This window comes from Penicillium malachiteum, assembly GCF_028827825.1.
Source record: "Penicillium malachiteum strain IBT 17515 chromosome Unknown utg000002l:1.0-8849297.0:1.0-8852440.0, whole genome shotgun sequence".
NCBI classification, from domain to species: Eukaryota; Fungi; Ascomycota; class Eurotiomycetes; order Eurotiales; family Aspergillaceae; genus Penicillium; species Penicillium malachiteum.
In genome coordinates this window covers 2,290,312-2,312,087 of record NW_026643095.1, presented here as the reverse complement: position 1 = coordinate 2,312,087, position 21,776 = coordinate 2,290,312, and the positions used below count along the sequence as shown (strand labels likewise).

Here is a 21,776-nt window from a genome sequence, read left to right as displayed (position 1 = left end):
TTTGGAAGGGCCATCTTTCTCCAGACGCGCGATAGCCGGAAGAGTATCTGTTGGCTATACGGGCCACGCACCTCCAAAGTCACGCCACACGGGGTTCTTCAGATGAGGTAATCAGGTCGGGAGTCGCCCGGACTCCACTTTTGGAGGTACGTAGGGCTCACAGATTCAGTTATTGTACGACTAATAAGTTAATGAGTTATTGTTATCTTGTATAAAGAGTACAGAGTCAACTATTCTATTTTATCTTAATTATATACGTGTGATAAGAAGAAATTAATGAGATTTTTATGAGTATATAGATTTGCCCCATTAGGCGGAAAATGAATTAATCCCCCATTCTCTCCAGGGCTTTTCTTTTCCCCCACATATCTAACCTTGTATCCGATAAGTCTTTTTCTCTTTTTCGATTTTTCTTTTTTGGGTCACTTTTTTTCCAATTTTTTTTTTCCAATTTTTATTCTAATTATTTTATTCCAATTTTTATTTTTTTTTCTATTTAAATTTTTTTCCTCTTTTTTTCCTCGATTTTTTTTTTTCACTTCCCAATCCGATCCCGACCCCTTCTCCCCGATTTCTCCCTTCCTCATTTTTCCCCTCCATTCCTCTAATTCTGCCCCCCCCTTCCCTTTCCCTTTTATTATCTACCTACTCCCCAGATCGTCGTCTCCAGATTCTCCCCTTTTTTCCCCCTCGCATTCTTCACATCATCCCTCATTCGTCTATCCTCAATTCTTCCAGGATATCCAAGACCATAAAAGCCCATAAATTAAAAAAAAAGGGTTTTTATACTTCGATCATCCTATCCCGGATCGACTCTCATTGTCTCTACTCGGGTGCAGATCAGACCATTTCTAGTTCTGACTTCCCCCCCCTGTGGTGATAAATCATTTCACCTCGGCTTTCGTCACTCGACTCTTTAAAACTGTCTTCTTCCCTCAATTCCTCGACAGGAGTTTCACATGCCACCCCCAGCTTCGTCGGTAGGTTTCTCCAATCTACTGAATCCGCAAGAAGCATCCGACCCGATCCAAATTCAACAACACTCTGAATCGGATTCCACAATGGCCTCTTCAGTCAGCCTTCTCCCACCATTGATCAAGGGTTCGCGTCCACCCACCGAGGAAGTGCGCCAGGATTTGCCGCGTCCGTATAAGTGCCCGCTTTGCGATCGTGCCTTCCACCGCCTGGAGCACCAGACTCGTCACATTCGCACCCACACCGGAGAGAAGCCTCACGCCTGCCAGTTCCCTGGCTGCACTAAGCGATTCAGCCGTTCCGATGAATTGACTCGTCATTCGCGTATTCACAACAACCCCAACTCTCGGCGCAGCAACAAGGCCCAGCACCTGGCAGCTGCTGCTTCGGCGGCCGCTAACCAGGATGTCTCCATGGTCAACGCCGCCAACATGATGCCTCCTCCCAGCAAGCCCATTACTCGCTCTGCGCCGGTTTCGCAAGTGGGTTCTCCAGATGTGTCTCCTCCTCACTCTTTCTCCAACTACGCCAACCACATGCGTTCCAACCTGGGCCCCTACTCGCGAACGACGGAGCGTGCTTCTTCAGGGATGGACATCAACTTGCTCGCAACTGCGGCTTCTCAGGTCGAAAGAGATGACCACATGGGATACCACGGATCGCGTCACCACATGTACGGCTCCCGTCATCAGAGCAGTCGTGGCTTGCCTTCTCTTTCCGCCTATGCTATCTCTCAGAACATGACCCGTTCGCATTCCACCGAAGATGATGATGCTTACGGCCAACATCGCGTCAAGCGCTCCCGCCCCAACTCTCCTAACTCTACCGCTCCATCTTCTCCTACATTTTCGCACGATTCTCTTTCTCCTACTCCCGATCACACTCCTCTGGCAACACCCGCTCACTCACCTCGTCTGCGTCCGTTGGGAGCTAATGAGTTGCATCTGCCTTCAATTCGCCACCTCTCTCTTCAGCACACCCCAGCTTTGGCCCCCATGGAGCCGCAGCCGGAGGGTCCGAATTATTACAGTCCCGTTCAGGGCCATATGGGCCCGAGTATCACCGACATTATGTCCAAACCGGATGGAACCCAGCGCAAACTGCCGGTTCCTCAGGTCCCCAAAGTTGCTGTTCAGGATATGTTAAACCCGGCCACCGGGTTTTCCTCTTATGAACTCCTCCAACAACTCCGTTGCTGGTGGTGATTTGGCAGACCGCTATTAAGGCTACCAAAATTTTGCTTCTCCATTTTTACGGCCTGCAATTTGTGTTACGTGCGCCACGAAACGAATAGACTTGTGCATTTTTTATTTTCTCATTCCTTTTTTTTTCTCTTATGTTATGCGGGCATCAAAGGTGTCGGGGTTATGCTTTTTTTTTCTTATTCTGAGGCGTCGAACCGAATATAGATGGATGGGACTCTGTGGCTGTTTTATTTCTTCCAAAATTTCTTTTATCTCCACTTTATCTTCTCCTCTCTGAGGCCTGTGGTCTCATTTACTTTCACCCTGTTCTTTACTATTAATTTGCTACCTGCTCTGCAGGAAATCAAAGATTTATTCTACTATTACTTCAATGTTCAGATATCAGTAAACACCAGCATCATACTAGTCAGCATACTTAGGTACCTAACTATGGAGCAAAAGGCTATCGGAAATTGCGACATCAGTTAATAAATCACTCAGTAATTACCCCTCCAACTTGCCTTTCCACAACCCACTGGCATATCCCGCATACCACACATGCGCATGAGAATGTTTCAATAGAAGTATAGCACTTAATTATTTAATTCAATCTATTATACCTATATGCATACTAGAGGCCTAAGCTTAAACTATTCATACCTTCTTCAGCTGCAATTAAATCCACTCAATCTACTACTGCAGAGCCCAAACATTAGCCCCGGACGCCCCCGCTCCCCCTCCAATGCTTAGCGTGAAAGAATTCAGAAAATTCCACACGATACTTCTTAGTGCGTTACTATTAATCTCTCCAGTTTACATACTGATGTCCAGCATTGCTGGTTATTGACATCTATGTCATTCAAATCCGAATCTCTCAACCGAAGTCTTGTTTTTCAGTTAGATATCATGTCTGAGTGATCTAGATCGAACCATTCTCGTAAGAACTGATCTACAGTAGGTACATATCCCACTTACGCACATACCCCTATTCTATCAATCAATCAAATCAAGCGTCTGTACCGGTACACATGCATCTGTACTGGATACTTAGTATCATTATGAGGTGACTCGACTGACTAGACCGATCTAGCCCTTTCTTTTCTGCCAGTGAATCTGTCTCCAGCTATCCCGAATTTGGACCCTAGTTACAGAGTACTACTTACTCAGTGTAAGTCACATCTATAACCCAACCTCGCTACAGTTACCAATCTGGTCTGTACAAGGTTCTCAAAGGTACCACATCGGCCCACCATCTCCAGGTACATTCCTTTGTGCAGGACTTCCCGTCCGGCCCACGTCGGCACCTACATTAGTTGTTTGTGTCGTGCATACTGACGGGAAGTTAGGGTCCTCGTCTTTTCCAGCTAGGGAGAAGATCATTGCCAACGGTTAATTTTCAAGCTGCACTAAAAGACGGTTCGGCTTTATAGTACATTGGTTGCAGGTGGGCGTCAGTGGGTATGTATACTTCCTTAATGTTCATCACAAGGAAACAACAAAAAAACAACCTTTTGGCTTGTCCCCTTCATCTGTAAGATAAGATGTACCATGTACTCTATCTCGATCCCAGATACTAAGGGGACAAAGCAAAGTCTGGACTCGTCTGACGCGATCCCAGATTTCCCCCCGTGCCGTTTGATTTATTTCCCCCGCGCTGTAGGTAGTGCGGAGCAGGTCGGAGCGTTCTCTGAGCACGAGCACGAGCACCAGCATAGTACCAGCACAGTTGCTGTGCTAGTTCAGAGTACCAAGTGGACTCTGCCCAGTCCCAAGTTCATCGGATCGTCCGAAAAACCGTGCTGACGAAATTGATCGCATAACTCGAAACGTCTTCTTGCGTCTTTTCTTTTCCCCTTTCAGAACCATTTCGGGAAAAAAAAAGCAACTGGCAATTTCCACCATTTTCCCTATATTATTTCGCATCTGCATCTGCATCTGCATCACATCACATCGTGCATATTGCATCGTGCTATCATTTTCATCCCCACCTTAGTCTCCAATATTTCTTCCGTTGGGGCGTTATCTTTCCCACCCCCTCATCTTGAACAGATGACGGATCGGCTTATTTCCCCGGCCTCGAACTCAACCTCGCACGACTCGGTTTCTACTCGTCATATTCATGTTAATACCCGAGATCGTACCCGTAACCGTAACCACCGCAAAAAGCAAAGCGAGGTGACGATCGTCCGTGGTATGCGCTCCTCTTCACCTGCCCCGCCGGGTCTATCTAGCGGGGAGTCTTCGTCTCCGTCGATCACTTCGGTGGAGACTGAGTCCACTGGTCTGGGTTTGGGACTTTCGTTCGATGTACGCGCTAGCTCAGTCTTTCAGGGTGATGGCGTTGAGCTGAGACAGCGTGATGAGAGTGCTTTGGCCTCCGTAGTTCCTGTCATGTCTGTTTCTACTTCTTTCTCTACTACTTCTGTTCCTGTTGATAGGAATAGAAGTAGGACTGGATCTGGTAGTGTTAATGGAAGTGCAAATGGGGCCGTGTTGCATCGCTCGTCGCGCGCTTCTTCATCGTCGTGGAGTGCAAATGCTGCATCGGCGGTAGTGTCGGCGGCGTCGATGAATATGACGGATCATGGAGAGCGACCGATGGGCACGGATGATAGGCTTTATACATGCTTGTTTCATATGCTGGACTGCCACGAGTCATTTGATGATGTCACGCATTGGAAAACGCATGTACTGAGTCATTTCAGGACACATTTACCGCCACGGATGGCGAGGTGTCCTCTGTGCCCGGAGGAATTTGTTGATGAGGGTGATGATGAGTCGATAATGTTGTCATCTCTGTCAATATCAGATCGCAACGACAGCACGGGTGACAGTGTTGATGGAAATGATGATCAGAAATCCCCAGCTCAGGTTCTTGAGGATTCAATACCCTCGATAGTTCTGTCTTCCCAGGATGAGGAGAGAGAAGATGTTCAACTGTCACAACCCGCCTGGATTCGTATGCTAAACCATGTTGCCACGGCCCATTACGAAACTGGAGAGACATTAGCGGGCAGTCGACCGGATTTTGAGCTCATGCGCTACCTGTATAGTAGGCGCATTATCTCCGATGCTCAATTCAAGGCTATGCAGCTTGCACCTGCACCCTCGAGTCCAGCATATCATCGCTCGCAGGATGGCGTGCGTGCTAGTATTGGATCCTCTGATGAGCCATATTGTGCACCGTATAGTCGGAGACGAGAGGAGAGAATGAGAGGAACTACAAGAGGGCTTAGTGTTGTTTGAGCTGAGCTCTGCTTTTGTCTCATCTTTGTCGAAAAAATTGGGTTGATTTCAAGCGTGGGTCTTCAACTATCTCCGCCTCGAGCAAAAATTGTGATTTGGACTTTTTGCGAATATCCCCTTTGCTTTATCTTCTGCTTCATTTCTCGCATAATCTTTGGGATCCTTATGTGAATCTTCATGCATAGCCTGTTTTGTATCATTCAAATGTTTTAGTTGTCAGACTAATAGTCTGGGAGTGGTAGCCATGTAGGTGATGATATTGCTTAGGTTGAATCTCACTAGAATTTGGAGAGATTACCCTATAAGTATCCTGTAAATTCAGAATAATGACCACATTAGATCAGAGAAGAAATGTGGAGTAGATCAGCGAAAAGAAGGTGAGCGGGATCTTATAGATCACTTCTACGGCAATCGCTAAGCAAACAAGGCAAACATGTCGGTGCCCGCATCGGGGCCTGGAGAACTTCACCAAGGTCGTAACCTGAGCTACTCACTAAGGTCAACAGATACATTCTCTTACTGACGAGAATACCTTTTCCGCCTTTATCGCCTTGAGAGAAAACCGACCCGACCTCTATTTATTTCTCGGTTACCATCAACCGCACATTATTTCCGACATTCTCGCAAACCCCACCATCCTACCCAACCCACTGCCAACATGGAGCGGTTATCTCTAAATGACAACCCTGCCAATGCGCAGCAGCAGCAGCAGCGCAATCCTCAACAGCAGCAACAGGTTCAGCAACAGAATGCCCTCGGCCCAGCCGGTCAAATGCCCACATCGGGCCCTCCACAGCTCCCCCCGCAGATGTTCACTACCGCCGCGCAACTACTGGATCTGACAGATAGTACGTTGAGAGGGAGTCCGAATGCAAGATGAACCCATTTGTTAACCATGTCGCCTTCTCTACTTTAGAGAAGCTAGTGCTTGTATTACGCGATGGCAGGAAATTGATCGGTGTATTGCGAAGCTGGGATCAATTCGGTATGGATATCGTGTCTACGGCAACTTAACACCTTTCCCTACACTCTGCTTACGCTCGCACTTTTTACAGCGAACCTTGTTCTCCAAGATACTGTCGAACGAATTTACGCCGGAAGCCTCTACGCTGATGTCCCGCGTGGGATCTTCCTCGTGCGTGGCGAGAATGTGCTCCTGTTGGGTGAAGTGGTATGTGCTATGACCTCCATTGACTACCATGGGAAATACTTGGACCAGGGCGAAATAGGGACTAACTTTATTACAGGATCTCGACCGTGAAGATGATATCCCCTCTTCCGTACGACAGGCATCATTCGAGGAAGTGTTTGAGCTCAAGAAGAAGGAGGATGCCCAGCGCAAGAACAGCGATAAGAAGCGACACAAAGAACTGTCTGCCCTGGGATTCGAACCAGAGCACAGCGGCGAGATTCTCTTTTAGAAATATCTGGCTTGCGGGTTCCCTTACTGGGCCGATATCCTCCTCTCCAACTCCCCCGGGCGCAATTGGTTAGCTATCGCCAAACTATCATTTTTGCCCCAGTGCTGGATTCGGTGGGCTCCCTTCTGTGGGCTTGTACAATAAAGTGGCGTATGAGGGCATTGAGCGCAACATGTTTTACCTTGCGCTTCGGGCTTTTTCGTTTAGGCCTAGGGTACTAAGCAGCCATTGATATGGCCATGTACCTGGGACTTGCATCTTATGATATGTTGCAATTCCATTATTCTTCTATTACCTCATTTAAGCAGATATGTCATTGGTTGCTTTGCAGTTTTAACGACTTAGTTACGGGGATCATGATCATGGATGGTGCAGAGGGAGTTCCCATTGTGTTTCAATCTAAGGTCAAAATTTTGATCTACGATGAAATAGTTCAAAATAGGATGATTTCACGTTTAAATCCAGCAATGCTATAAATTATTTATCATAATTGAAATTCAAAAATGTGATTATTCTTTGTATGGCAAATATATGGGTGATTCATAGATCCTTATCGATAACCGTGCCAAGACTCGCTGTACCTTTTTTTTTCAACGATTTTTCTCCATCACCGCCAGAACAAGTCTCCCCCGCACGCTTTTTCTCGATTTGTCGTCCACTGTCAGCATGGCGACTTTGGCGGAGAAGCTCGAGAAGATTAAGTCTCCCAAGCTGCAGAATCAGCACCACGTAAGTCTTTCTCCCGCGATCTCCGCATTTCGACTGATCCAAAAACTAATACTGATACGCCTTTGAAGACTGCGGTGGTGCTTTCTGCAGTGGAGGATACTCTTCGTGATCAAAAAGCAGATTTTTCAGCGACTGCTTACTTTGCCGCCCTCCTTGCCCTACTTTCCCAGTCCTTGTCCGCCGAGCAAGGAATCGTGAACAAGGATCTGGCAACTTCTGTCGTCTACCTGCTCGATATTACCACCGCCTTTGTTCCCGAACCAATCCTCCGTTCAAAATTCTCACAGATCCTCACCAGCCTCGCTCCTGCTCTGTCGCTCCCTGAGGTCGAAGCTCCTCTCCTCCGACCCTCCATTGGCTGTCTCGAGTCATTGCTGATTGCCCAAGATGCTCCCGCTTGGAACCTCCCACACACCGCAGTTGGCCCGCGCCGCGCGACGGCTGGTCTGCTGAGTCTCTCAGTTGACCACCGTCCTAAGGTGCGCAAGCGCGCGCAGGAGGCTTTGATTAAGGTCATTAAGGCCCCTCCTCCTAGTCCCTCGCTGGACCACCCGGCCGCTGATATGTGCGCCGAGTCTGCGATGAAGACTCTTGGAGATAGCATCCGTGCTGCCTCCAAGCAGAAGAAGGGCCGTAATGACCCCCACCGAGAGAGCCACGAGCCTTTGATTATCCACTCTTTGCAGTTGGTTAAGACTATTGCTACAGCCTCTGGTGGATGGCCCAGCAAGAAGATCGAGGCGCTGTGTGAGCTTCTGATGAACGCTTCTCGCTCCACTAACGAGTATATTACCATGGGTGCGTTCGAGGTATTCGAGGTTATCTTCGAGGGAATGGCCGATGAGTTCTCCTCTTCGAAGTTGCCTCGTCTGTTGGATGCGATCTCTGAACTCAAGCCCGCTCAGAATGACTCGCAGCTCCTGCCTCCTTGGATTGCTGTCATGTCGCGCGGTTATGATGTCTCTTCTCAGATCTCCCCCCGAGGACACATTCGAGAAGCTCCCAGAGCTTTTCCAGATGATCGCTGGATTCCTGGCTTCTCCTTCGCACAACATTCGCGTGTCGGCGTCAGAGTGTCTGATCTCTTTCTTGCACAACTGTATTCCTAAGAGTGTGATTATTGATCCCTCAGTCTATGATGAGAAGACCATGGAGAAGCTGGCTCGCGCTGCCTCCGATCTGCTGTCTGTGAAGTACCAGGCAGCTTGGATGGAGGTTTTCAATGTCTGCTCGGCCATGTTCGACTGCTACAAGTGGCGGTCCAGCCCATTCCTTGACAACATTGTGTCGACCGTTGGTGAACTGCGCACCAACGAGTCCTTCCACGGCAAGAAGGAGGCTGATGCCGTCCTTGGCAGTGCTATTGAAGCCATGGGCCCTGCTGCCGTTTTGGAGATTCTGCCATTGAACATCATTCAACAGCAGAATGGTCAACCCGGTCGCGTTTGGATGCTGCCCATTCTCCGTGACAACGTGACTAACACAAACTTGGCTCACTTCCGCTCTGAGTTTGTGCCGCTTAGTGAGGCTCTGTACCAGAAGATGACTGACTTCCAGTCCGCTGAGAAGCACGTCGAGGCCAAGATTTTCGAGACTCTGGTTCAGCAGACTTGGGGTATCCTGCCCGGATACTGCGAGCTGCCACTCGACGTGACTGAGTCATTTGACCAGAGCTTCGCTGAGCTGCTTTCCAACGTCCTCTACAAGCAGACTGAACTGCGTGTCGAGATCTGTCGCGCTCTGCAGAACCTAGTTGAGTCGAACCAGGCCATTCTGTCTGTCGAGTCCGAGGAAGATGACTTGATCCTGCAGCGCCGTATCACCAAGGCCGCTGCCGCTAAGAACATTGCCTACTTGGCTGGCTTTGCAAGCAACTTGCTGGCTGTGCTGTTCAACGTTTACAGCCAGACCCTTCCACACCACCGCGGATACATCTTGCAGTGCATTAACGCCTACTTGAGCATTACCCCTGAAAGTGTATGTTTGAGTTCCTATCTTGAAAAGTTACAATTATTTGAAATAAATACTAATCGACTTATTAGGAACTCAATGAGACTTTCACTCGTGTCACAACTATGCTCGAGGAATCTTTGGCTATGGAGCAGAACAACCCTGTCAAGCCCGATCCTTCCAACAAGATGCCACCTACCTCGCACACCCTGATCGATCTGGTCATCGCCATGTCTATTTACTTGCCACGTTCCAGCTTCTCCGGACTCTTTGCTATGGCCGCCGCTATCCTGAACGGATCTTCCCCCAATCCAGACCAGCAGCTTATCAAGAAGGCCTACAAGTTGATTCCCCGACTTGCCTCAACCGAGACTGGCAGTGCTGCTCTTCAGGAGCGCAGCAGTGAATTACAGGCTCTGATGCTTGCCACCACTGACAAGACCCCTGCCTCTGGCCGACGTGACCGTATGCTCGCTATCCACGAGTTGATCACCCACCTCCCCACCTCTGACCTGCACTTCATTCCCGCTATCATGTCCGAGGTTGTCCTGGGCTGCAAGGAGAGCAACGAGAAGGCTCGCACAGCGGCCTTTGACCTTCTTATCCACCTTTCTCGCCGTGCTACTGACGACGAGCGCAACCCTGCCGGCACAGTGATCCGCAACTCCTTAGTTTCACACATGCCCGACGACTCTCCCGATGCCCCCGCTACCATCGAAGAGTTCTTCACTATGGTCTCTGCTGGTCTCGCTGGCTCCTCCCCTCACATGGTTGCCGCCTCAGTCACTGCCCTGTCCCGCCTCTTTTTCGATTTCCACACTAAGCTTCGCCCCGAGGTCGTTACAGACCTTGTTCAGACCGTTGAGCTTTTCCTCACAAGCAACAACCGCGAGATTGTCCGCTCTGTTCTCGGCTTTGTCAAGGTTGCCGTTGTCGTTCTCCCCGATGACGCTCTGCGTCCTCGTCTCCAAACCCTTGTTCCCAACCTCATGGCTTGGAACAAGGAGCACAAGGGTCGTCTCCGCAGCAAGGTCAAGGGTATCATTGACCGTCTTGTCCGCCGCGTCGGCGCTCCTCTCATGGAGAGCCTTGTAGGTGAATCAGACCGTAAGCTGGTTGTGAACATCCGCAAGCAGCGTGAGCGCAACAAGCGCAAGAAGAAGGAGGGTGCCGCCGGCTCTGATGATGAAGATGACGATGACAAGCCTAAGGATCAGCAACCCAACAACGCCTTCGACAAGGCTGTCTACGGCTCTGATTCAGATGACTCCGACTCAGACGATGACGATGCATCTGAGATCGATGTCGACGAGGCAGGCACCACTCGCATTAAGGGTCGTGCCGGTAAGAAGAACAAGTCTCAACAGGGCAACCAGTACATTCGCGAGACTTCCCCAGAAGATAACCCTCTGGATCTGCTTGCTCCTGATGCTCTTGCCAATATCTCTACCACAAAGCCTAGTCTGCGCTTCTTGAATACCGGTCCCGGCTCAAAGAGGAAGCACGCTGCTAAGTACGATGCTGACGGCAAGCTCATTCTCGGTGATGATGCTGCCGCTGCTGCTTCTGATGATGTTGAGATGTCTGGTGCTGGTTCCTCAGGTGGTGTTAACGCTTACCTTGCTGCTGTTAGTGGACCTGATGCTGTCCGCCGCGGCCAGAAGGGTAAGGTTAAGATGGGACAAGCGAAGAGAGGTGGAGATGCCATGGATCTTGATGATGACGAAGAGGCTGCTTTGAACCAGGATATGCGTAATAAGGGCCCGCAATCTGGTCGTCGTGGTCTCGGCGCCCCCAAGACACATGGTGCATCTGGTGCTGGACGTATCGAGAAGTTCCGCTCTCCTGGTGGTGGTCGTGGCGGACCTCGTGGCGGTGGTTTCCGCGGCGGTGGTGGCCGAGGTGGTGGTCGAGATGGAGGCCGAGGGGGGGTGGTTTCCGAGGCGGCGGTGGTCGAGGTAGTGGTCGCGGTGGTGATCGAGATGGAGGCCGAGGAGGTGGTTTCCGAGGCGGCGGTGGTCGCGGTGGTGGCCGTGGTGGTGATCGAGATGGAGGTCGAGGTGGACGGGGTGGTGGTCGTGGAAGATGGTAAATTGTGGTTGAAAAGGAACATTGAACCAGTTTCGAGGTTCAAGTTCCAGTTATTTTAAGTGGTTTTTACGAAGACATTTCATAATACCCCTCGATGGCGATTCCGATTCCGTTTATGGGGGGTGTTTTTGTTGACTCAGGTTTGATTTACTCATTTTTCATTTATTCCTTTGTTTCTTATGATTTGGATACGAGCAAAAAGTTGGGACATTGCACATAGAAATTCAATATTGATTCTTATGGATGTTCTATCTGAGTAGTACCACTAGTAGCAGTGAGCATTTACTGGAAAGTGTCAAGGCATGTCAATTTAAGGCATCTACTAAAATATCAAGATAAAACGTATGCAAAGTATCGAACTCGCGGGCTCCTCGCCGATAGTATCAACTCGAAGTTGGACAGACAAGGGTGAGATTCTGTCTGAAACTTGAATCTCCAGAATTTTTGACCTCGCTGACCTACTTTAGAAGTGCCTGTGTCTCATGGTGATCTGGACCCATGACTCTCTCATATGCTGCCAGCACATTCTGGCACATGTCTTCCCACTCTCTCTGTCTGCCTTGCATGAAATAGAGAACCACAAGATTTCTGGATGCTACAAGAGTGTATTGATGATCTGGCCCGAGGGCTTTTCCATAGCCTGCCAGAGTTCGCTGGAAAACTTCTTCCGCCTCTTTCGGCTTTCCTTGATCGACGAAGAGAGCACCAAGGTTGCTAGCTGCCCCAAGAATAGATGAATATTCTGGATTGATAGCTTTCTCAGAGCAGGCTACCAGCACTCGCTGGTAAATCTCTTCTGCCTCTCTTAGTTTCCCTTGATTGGAGTAGAGATGTCCAAGGCTCAGGACTACCTTGAGAGTAGATGTGTAATCTAGACCAAGGGCTTTCTCATAACCTGCCAGAGCTCGCTGGTAAATATGTTCTGCCTCTTTCAGATTCCCTTGATCGACGTAGAGACTTCCAAGATTATGGAGTCTATTAAGGATAGATAGATAATCTTGAATGACAGGCTGCTCAAAGCAGGCTACCAGCACTCGCTGGTAAATCTCTTCTGCCTCTCTCAGCCTACCTTGACTGGAGTAGAGATTTCCAATGCTAAGGGCTACCTTGAGAGTAGATTTATGATCTAGGCCAAGGATCTTCTCCCTGCCTACCAGCGCTCGCCGGAACATCTCTTCTGCTTCTTGTAGTCTCCCTTGATTTTTATAGAAAAGACCCAAGAGATGGACTGCATGAAGAGTGGATTCATCTTCTGAACCAGGTGTTTTCTCAAAAATTGCCAGCGCTTGTTGATATGCCTTCTCTGCCTCTCTTGGCTTCCCTTGTTTTTGGTAGAGACCTTCAAGGCTAAGGACGACATTGAGAGTAGATCTGTGGTTTGGACCAAGGGTCTTCTCATAGTTTACCAGTTTCGCTTCCCTTGATCTCTTTCGAGAACCCCAAGTTCAAGTATTGTATCAAGAGTGAACAGATGTTCTGGGCCACGACTTGGATCCTTGTTATAGCCTGCCAGTGCTCGCATATACAGCTCCTCTGCCTCTTTCAGCTTTCCTTGATTGGAGTAGACCATCCCAAGGGACTTAACTGTATCAAGAGTGCGTATATTTTCTGGTCCATAAGAATTCTCCTTACCTGCCAGCGCTCGCAGTAGCATCCTCTCTGCCTCTTTCACCTTTCCTTGATGATAGTAGAGAGTCCCGAGGTTATTGAGTGTAATAAGAGTGGATCTAGATTCTGGTCCACAAATCCTCTCTATACCTGACAGCGCTTGCAGGTATGTCTCCTCTGATTTTGTAATATTTCCTTGCTTCTTGTAGAGAATCGCAAGGTTACCGACTGTCTTAAGAGTGGATATATGGTCTGGGCCATGGGCTTTCTCCTTACCTGCCAACGCTCGCTGTAACATCTCATATGCTTCTTTCAGTTTTCCTTCATCCTTGTAGAGAAGCCCAATTGCATTAAATGAATCCCAAACAGCAATATTGTTGGTGGAAAATTGGTCCATTTGTAATGATTCCTGGCTTATGCGTAAAAGATTCGCGTGTGGGATAAGCCGTTGATGCAGCTTTGTAAAGTTACCTTCCCTCCTAGTGGGAACACTGGCACCGACAGATATTATGGCTAGTTCCAAATGGTGAACTGGATTCAGGGTTCTGCGCCTCAGGCTGCTGGTAATATAGAGGCACCAATCCTGTACTACAGGGTGCATCGTATAGCTTCCTCCCTGCTGCTTCGTCTCAAGAAAAGAGAATTCGATTAAAGACTTCACGCGGGCTTTGAAAGCAAGTTCACTTGATATAGCTCTCTCGAGCCAGGCTGGCACATCGGAGCTCTTCGAAGCGTTTTCTACCAGTTCATACCAAATATCACGATTGTCGAAGTGGGCAAGTAGCAGCAGGAGCTCTGCTGCGTCTGGATCCCGATTTTGGATCTCATTGTATGAGATCATCCATGTATGTAGTATGTTGCCTTGCTGATACTGACCTCCAGGAGATGATTGTGACTGTAGGTCTGGCCATGATTGCTGGTAATATGTCAAGTACTGAGTGATACTAGTGCCGGTTTCACGCATGAATGCCGCCGCGATAACAATGGCTAATGGCAATCCATAAAGACGCCCGGCTAAGAGGATCACATCTATATGTCGGTATTAGTATGATCTTTATGATCTCTTGTCAGCATATGTTTGTCCTGTACTACATACCTGGACTGCTCTCAAGGCCCCCAGTGGTGTTATCTCCTGATAGATCAATGTTCTTCATGAAGACTTGAGCAGTATCCTCCAAACCAAGTTTACGGATTGGAAAGGGCTTTCCGAGTTCGGTGAGCATTAGGAGTCGAGAGGTGATGAGAATGGAACCATGGTCTACTGAAGGAAAGAACTTTTTAATGTCATATAGGTTCCCATCTCCAGGATCATTTGGGTCGTATTGGTCGATATTGTCGAAGACAATTAACCAGCGCGAGTTACCGTTTTTTGCTAGCCATTTTAACACTTGTCCAGCTCATTGTTCCACCCCATCACCCCCATCACTGATTGTATGGGGCTGTCCCGGTAACCGAGGCAAGATGGAACTCAAGGATTATAGGAGCATGCCTCGGTCTTTACCATTTAACCAGAAGATAGCGGTGAAATCATGCTTGTGCTCGCGAACAAAATGGACCGCCAACTGTGTTTTTCCTATCCCACCAAGTCCGTGAAGAATTGCAACTTTTTGCGTTGTGTTGATGGGGTTGAAATACTGCCATAGGTGGTCTAACTCGGCTTAACGACCCACGAAGTTCTCAATCACCGGTACAGCAATGAGATCTAGAGGGATATGAAAGAGATGAACTGATTATGTCAAAGTCCAGTTAGTAAAAAAAAAGATTGAGCTAGCGGGATCTTGAAAAAATAGGTATGGAATTCTTGGAGCTCCTAGTAGGATCTACAAGAGTATCTCGTGCTTTCGGGGTCTTCTCAATCTCCTGGATCGGAACCACCAGAAGTAGCTCTTTGGCATAGGCCGCTGCCACTGCAGCCGCAAACCCTTGCCATTCCTTATTCTTGTGAGAATCAGCATAGTCACATATGCCTCGGATGACGATACATGGGAAATCATTCATCAGCCCCGCCGCTTCCATCTCCACGCAACACACTTTTAACTCCTGAGCCATTTGGTATCGCATTTGGCCATCTTTCATTACCCGGTTCGCAGATGCAATCAGTCCATAATGAATCAGTGGTCCTTGATAGTCTCGCGAAGGCCGTGCAATGCGTTTCAATGGATCACAATCGACACATGTATCGGATTCACCATGGTCATATTCCGCTTCATATAAATAATCCTCTTGGACTGGATGGTCAAATCTTGCAGCAAGATAATGTTCTTCTGTCTTGGCATGAATATCAGACGTGAACTGCAGCACTTGGCTTTTCTTGGTGAGATGATGAGCTCGTAGGGTAGCGAGAGCGCCGAGCAAAACAATCGGGGGTTGGTTCAACATTCCCGTCCTCTGAAATCGACCGTCATGTAACGATTTCCCAAAATCGTATTGGATCACACCACCAGATGTGCCCTCCAGGCAGCTAAACACAATATCGCCTAGCCGAATGTCTACATTGCTGCTTGGTACGCCTCCACCGATGCCGACCATCAGCCCAAATCGAATGGAATGAAAGGTTGCGAGCAACCGCGTGGCGGCCACTGCAGCTGGCGCAATTCCATAGGTTGTCAAACAGGCAATAACGATGTTGTGTTCTCCAATATTTCCCAAGGTATAAGTATTCTGATAAGTAGGCGGGTTCACCAGCCTCGGATGGATTGTGTCTAACATCAGCTCCGCAGCCGCTATTTCTAGCGGCAAAGCACATATCCACCCGACCGTGTAATCGTCATGAGATAAGACAGTTCTGGCATCGGTGGCAGCCATGATGGATTCGAGTTGATAATGAAGTCCTACAAGGTTTTCTTGTGAGTGAAACGGAACTTATAGAGTTGCATCTTGGAATGAACATTTGAACAGCAAAGGTCGGGGGCGGGGTCAAGAACTTGAAGCGAGCGCTAAGCCATCACGATCTCACACCCAACTACTTCCGTACAGATGCATATGGACGTGCGCGTTACTGATTCAAGTTAAGAATAGGACCATGCACATGTGTTTGCTTCTTTTGTATCGAATCTAAGCTTCAGACCAGTACTAGTACCAGTAGGTACTACGGAGTACATGTAGTATTAATATTGTTCAATTTCCCTGATGTAACTTCGAGTTCTTCTATACATGTATCAATCCCACATATTGATATCTGAAGGCAAACTTCAAATGTTGATTTGAACATTCATGTTTGAAACCGCATACATAGGAACCTTGGAATGCAATAGCGGTTCAAGGTTCTACTAGGCACTGTCAGTGGCATGCAGTACTCGTAAAGCTCGAATAAGGCGGACTGAAAGAGTGCAGTTTTAACTTCAACTTCTGGTGCTTTGTAGGAACTTGAAAATGAGAAAAACATCGAACTTGAAGACAAAGAGGGTGTTCTTATTTCAAATATCCAGCACTTGAGCACTTGAGATGTCTAGTATAGGGCTATCATCCGGATCCATAGCGGTCTTGTCTTATCATAAGATGAATGGCATATCAAACCTAAATAGAACATTGGAATATCAACCTGAGATATACCTACTAGTAGTAACATTCAAATTGAAATATCGCCTGCTCTATCAATTGATGCTAATATTCATCCGAGTCTCTCTGTGAAATTAAGTAATTTGTATGTAATTTTTATTCAAATGTTAAAAGTTGTAGCCAACGATGTAATGGATGTACCTAGGTATTTGATAATTTTGGAGTAGGTACTACTTCAAGTTTCAATGTTTAACCAAATCTTTCACAATTACTATTACTTAAAAAATTTGAACATACGCATGTACTCAGCTTACCGGATTTGAAATGTGCGGACTGATTACTACTAGTAGGTGGCAAGAGTCCTCCAGGCTATCTGATAACCTTGGAATGCGAAAGGGCCCAAAAGTCAGCCCTGGAAGATTATATGAGCAAGTCTGTTTTGGCTCTGGGGATACTATCATGATACAACATGTATGTAACAGTCGGATACACAACGTCCGTTGCCGGATCCACCTACCCTAGTGACACTTACGGTTTATTCACCGTTGACAAAGGTAATCCCAAAAATGGACGGAGAGACTCCGGGTCTGAATGTAATCATCAATTTCTGATAAGTCATCTGGTTAAGTCATCTGGTCACAGAATCTCGGACAATAACGGTTCGGTATTTGGATTAGGTTAATGATGTGGATCGGACCTGACTGGACAGATAAGCTGACCGACAGTCATTTGTTCGCGAGTACGCGGGGGTTCGACTGGGCCCCACACCATGTAGACAGTGATACGCGACATCTGTAGATTGCTAGCTTATTGCCAGTCCCTTATCGTTGTTATCGATAATGATATTCTTCTTTCTTTGAAAAAAAGTCCTTCTTCACTCTAGGAAATAGATGAAGTTTGCAAACCTGAACATCACTTTGCTTCAATTCATCCCGAGGGTATACGGTCAACGTGGGGGATTGTGCGGGGAAAGACCGAGTCCGGGGCATTGGTGCCGCCTTGAACCTTCTTTTATTTCTACCAGAGGTCCTTAATACTCAACCACTGCTCAACCACTTCAATCAATGTCAATTCACCTGCTTGACCCATTGAGCCATGTCAACGACAACTGCACCGAGGAGGGAGCCGCCTTATCGACCGTTTCAGTGCGCTATTTGCCATTCGCGATTCAGTCGAGGCGAGAACCTGAAACGTCATACTGCGGTCCATAACCAACCCCAGGAGAGACGTATCCTCCTTTGTCCCTTATGCCCGGTAACATTTTCTCGGGCAGACCTCCGACACCGACACATGAAGAGGAAACATCCACAACATGAATCACAACAACCCTCGAAGTCGCAGCGGCATTCAAATGTCAACGAGGCTCGTCAAATATGGCCCGAGCAGACTGAAGAGAGAGGCTCATCGCAGGAGGCTGAGATCCAAACAGCGGACCTCCACTGTTCTCTGTCCTCAATGGGAGAAGGGCTTAATTCAGCTGATGATTCCCTCGCCATCGACCTCATTATTCAAAATGCGACCAGCTTAGAGCAGAACCTCCTCTTGGGAACCACCCTCTTTGATCGTCCGCAGATTTCCCATCCCCGCTTCGACTCCAGTGCCGTATCACCGCACTTTACGTACCAATCATCTCCAACTAACATCAACGCCACCCCCGACATCTCCGATACACTGCTAGTGACTGGCCTTACCCCTCCACAAGAAGCAATTTCGTTATCTCCAATTCAAATAAATCGTGGCTGCGACCTATTTTTCACACATGTCTCGCCCTTCATCCCATTCCTCCACCGGCCCACCTTTGATGCGACCCAGCTACCGGCTCAGTTGATACTTGGGATGCTTTCGCTTGGATACCAATATGGGGAGGATCCAGATAATGGCCATATGGAAGGCTCCGGTGTTAGTCTCTCATCTCGTTGCTTTCACCAGGCTCGGGTCTTGATTGCTTCTGAGGAAACCGACACGAGTGATTTCTCGTCTAGCATCACCACTGTTCAATCATACTTGTTGCTCCAAATTTGTGCCATGATGTACTTATGTGGCACCGACTCTGCTTATGGACTCAAAATGCACTCGAATATGATTTCTCTTGCTCGTGCCAGTGGAATGATGCAGCCGGAGCCACCCGGCTCTTCTGCTGCCCAAGATTTGGATTCACTGTGGCAAGACTTCGTTAAGGCCGAATCTCACAAGCGAACATCGTTTGCTGTTCATCAAATCGATGCGCTTTGGTATCAATTCTTATCGGTCCCTCGCTCCATCTCTCATTTGGAAATCAAGCACGAGCTACCGTGTCCCGATAGCCAATGGTCAGCTGCTTCGTCCGCAGAATGGGCCCATCGTCGTCTGCTAGTGAACAATTCTGGTCCTTCTGTGCGATATGCCGATGCCGTTCGTCTGTTCCTTTCCAGTGACTCAGATTTAGCTGCAATTCCCGCATTTGATCCATATGGTGCAATCAATATCGCACAATTTTTGATATCCAGTGCTCGTGAAATATCAGGTTGGTCTACAATGACCGGAATGTTGAGTATGGAGAGATTTGGATGTTTGAAAACTTCACTCGCCACTTTACTATCCTTCATCTACCCAGAAGTGGATGCGGCGGGGTCAACACACGCTGCCGTATACATGGCAACGTGGCAGACTGCTATGCTAGAACTGCAGTTGTGGTCTCCATCACACACGGGTGGTATTGTTGGGGGTACCTTGGACGCTATGCTGCATCAATCAACGGCTTTAGCGCCTTCTTATGATTTCTCAAGTGACCTTGACACTGCCAAGGCCATTGAGCCGCATGTGCAGTGGTTCCTCAGGTACTTGGATGAGACCTTGATTCCTGATGCCGAGGCCCCATGGGTTACATTGTACGCTTATAAGGCGTTTTTGAATGCTTGGCAACTTGTACGTGGCGGTGTGCCTGGCGCCATGCAAGTTGTTGGAGTGGCGGATGGTGATTTGGATGGTGCCACAAGTTGGGCACGAATGGTTTTTGACCGAAGGAGGCATTGGAAACTCGGACAACTGATCATTTCATGCTTGGATACACTTGAATCTTCCTCTGTACCCTGAACTTTTTATATTGTGCTATAACTTATGCTGTCTAGAACACACTGGTCTAGACAGCTTATATGTAAATCTACTTGAGATACTATACTATGTAGTTCCCAGGCTATTGAAAATACCTTATCATTTCAAAATTATCCTAATGTATATCAATGATCACAGGCGATTCTACATGTAGTATCAATGGATCGATTATCGATCAGTCTCAGGCTTTATGTAGTGCTACGTTTTTGATACTAGGACTTGAGCTGCACATCACCTGGGCACTGGCATGATGTGGACTCCATACATATCTCTGGTTGCCGCTTGAGAGGGGCATGGTTTCAATCAATATTGGTATTTGAAAAACTCACCGATCCTTATCAAACATTGAACTCATTATACGTTCACTCAAATCCAGATGTCAAGTTGAAGTTGAAGTTGAATTGTAGTATATTGATCAGAACTAAAATTTGCAGAAATCCATCACGCATTAACATCACAGAACGGGCCTAGACAGGAAGAACGACCTTGACTCCCATATATTCGCGCTGATGCATCACCTTGCCATCAACAATACTTTGGTGAGCACCCACCCGGTTGTTGACCGTATCCGTTGGGTCAGTGCATGTGGCGATTTGGATCTCTCTCCACTCACGGTTGGTTGGAACAAGTCGTCCTTCGTCGGTGAGTCTCTTAAACTCCTTGTAGACGCCCTGCTCTTCAACGCAGCCTTCCCTTTGGATGAGAGGCGAGTCTATTGAAAAATTAGAATAGTTCAGAGCGGTTTCGTCTTGGGGGTGCTTACCTGATGCGGGAGCCATCCGCAGGTTACCGACAGAGCTGTTGAAAAGCACCAGCGACAAACGCTCTTCATTCAGCTGGTCAACAGGTGGCTTGTATACTCTGTGTCGAGTAGCCTTGAAGTGTCCACCGGACACGATCTCCAAAGTATCGCCAATATTAATCACCAATGCGCCTGGCTTGTAAGGGACATAATACCACTTCTCATCGTGACCCCAGATCTGAAGGCAAGAAATAGGAACAGAGAAGAGTAAAGTTGTCAGGCCAAAGTCGGTGTGACCGTGCATACGGAGGCCGTTGGACGCCTCTTGGGTCTCCTTCTTCACCGGTCGGAATAATGCATGTCGAAAGTAGCCTTCACCAGTTGGACTACCGTGTGACTGTACATTATCCCAGAGATAGTCATCGGGCAGCTCAAGGACCCGAGAGAAAAGTGTGAGAAGCCGTCTGTTTACTGACTTTGTCAAATAATTGGAAAATGCCTCAATCTCGTCCATGAAGGGGTGCAAGCAGTTGGGAACCCGGTTCTCAATGTCCTCCCAGTCGGGGGTATACCAGTTAAATTGTTCGATACCATCAGCAGGGCCACGGTGACGCTGATGGAAAGAAAAGGTAAGTAATGATTTAAGCATTTTGGAAGATGATTTCTTACTTTGAACCCGTAAGGGTGCTTGTAACCCGACCAATTGCCAGTATCAGGGTGGAACAATAGGCGCTGCTTGTCCTGATCGCTGATATTTTTGTACATGTACTGTGCCAGAGAGAATTGGCGATGAAGCTATGAATACCTTGATTTAGCATTATCCACAATGGGCTTTTCACTATGATTGCTTCTCACCTGCTCTAGAGAGACACCATAATTTTCGAGAAACAAGAACCCATCGTCCCGGATAGCAACCTTCACCTGCTGGATGAGGTTCTCAACGACTGCAGGGTCCTCTGAATCCAGCAATGACAAGTCAATTGACTTCAGTTCAGCGAAGTTGTGCTTTTCCTGAGTCACTGGAGGAGGAACCCATTCTGATACGTAGGGTTTGCCCGCTAGATCTGCGGAGGGTGGGTTGAAAGGAGCTGCAGGTGCCATATTGAATCTATGAAGAACTAATGGTATTCAATGTTTAGTATTGTACAAAAAATTGCGTTCTGAATCACAGGTATTATATGTCTAAGTTGCTGTCTACTGAGACCGGTCACTGGTAGCTCAAGCCACTCGGATCGGACCATC

General features: G+C 47.9%; 7 protein-coding genes across 7 annotated transcripts; 5 read left to right on the top strand and 2 right to left on the bottom strand.

Annotated features, from left to right (window-relative positions):
• Window positions 1–959: 959 nt before the first annotated feature.
• Window positions 960–2,180, top strand: N7483_003910 (C2H2-type zinc finger protein; the record flags this gene model as incomplete). Its single annotated transcript, XM_057087347.1, has 1 exon — window positions 960–2,180. The coding sequence occupies one exon, from the start codon at window positions 960–962 to the stop codon at window positions 2,178–2,180; it is 1,221 nt and encodes a 406-aa protein (XP_056947176.1).
• Window positions 2,181–4,208: 2,028 nt separating this feature from the next.
• Window positions 4,209–5,405, top strand: N7483_003909 (uncharacterized protein; the record flags this gene model as incomplete). Its single annotated transcript, XM_057087346.1, has 1 exon — window positions 4,209–5,405. The coding sequence occupies one exon, from the start codon at window positions 4,209–4,211 to the stop codon at window positions 5,403–5,405; it is 1,197 nt and encodes a 398-aa protein (XP_056947175.1).
• A 658-nt stretch (window positions 5,406–6,063) lies between these two features.
• On the top strand, window positions 6,064–6,826 carry N7483_003908 (U6 snRNA-associated Sm-like protein LSm1; the record flags this gene model as incomplete). Its single annotated transcript, XM_057087345.1, has 4 exons — window positions 6,064–6,253; window positions 6,322–6,390; window positions 6,461–6,576; window positions 6,653–6,826. 4 exons carry the CDS (start codon window positions 6,064–6,066, stop codon window positions 6,824–6,826), a joined length of 549 nt encoding a protein of 182 aa, XP_056947174.1.
• A 666-nt stretch (window positions 6,827–7,492) lies between these two features.
• N7483_003907 (mRNA-binding protein RRP12) lies at window positions 7,493–11,592 on the top strand (the record flags this gene model as incomplete). Its single annotated transcript, XM_057087344.1, has 4 exons — window positions 7,493–7,555; window positions 7,624–8,622; window positions 8,666–9,532; window positions 9,598–11,592. Coding segments are annotated over 4 exons (3,924 nt in total), but the record flags the coding sequence as incomplete, so codon positions are not given.
• Window positions 11,593–12,054: 462 nt separating this feature from the next.
• Window positions 12,055–16,009, bottom strand: N7483_003906 (uncharacterized protein; the record flags this gene model as incomplete). The annotated part of the gene is made up of 5 exons (XM_057087343.1): window positions 12,055–12,943; window positions 13,003–14,233; window positions 14,301–14,576; window positions 14,706–14,838; window positions 15,029–16,009. The coding sequence occupies 5 exons, from the start codon at window positions 16,007–16,009 to the stop codon at window positions 12,055–12,057; spliced, it is 3,510 nt and encodes a 1,169-aa protein (XP_056947172.1).
• Window positions 16,010–17,797: 1,788 nt separating this feature from the next.
• On the top strand, window positions 17,798–19,774 carry N7483_003905 (uncharacterized protein; the record flags this gene model as incomplete). The annotated part of the gene is made up of 1 exon (XM_057087342.1): window positions 17,798–19,774. The coding sequence occupies one exon, from the start codon at window positions 17,798–17,800 to the stop codon at window positions 19,772–19,774; it is 1,977 nt and encodes a 658-aa protein (XP_056947171.1).
• A 485-nt stretch (window positions 19,775–20,259) lies between these two features.
• Window positions 20,260–21,635, bottom strand: N7483_003904 (gibberellin 3-beta hydroxylase; the record flags this gene model as incomplete). Its single annotated transcript, XM_057087341.1, has 4 exons — window positions 20,260–20,504; window positions 20,556–21,147; window positions 21,204–21,329; window positions 21,390–21,635. 4 exons carry the CDS (start codon window positions 21,633–21,635, stop codon window positions 20,260–20,262), a joined length of 1,209 nt encoding a protein of 402 aa, XP_056947170.1.
• Window positions 21,636–21,776: the final 141 nt, after the last annotated feature.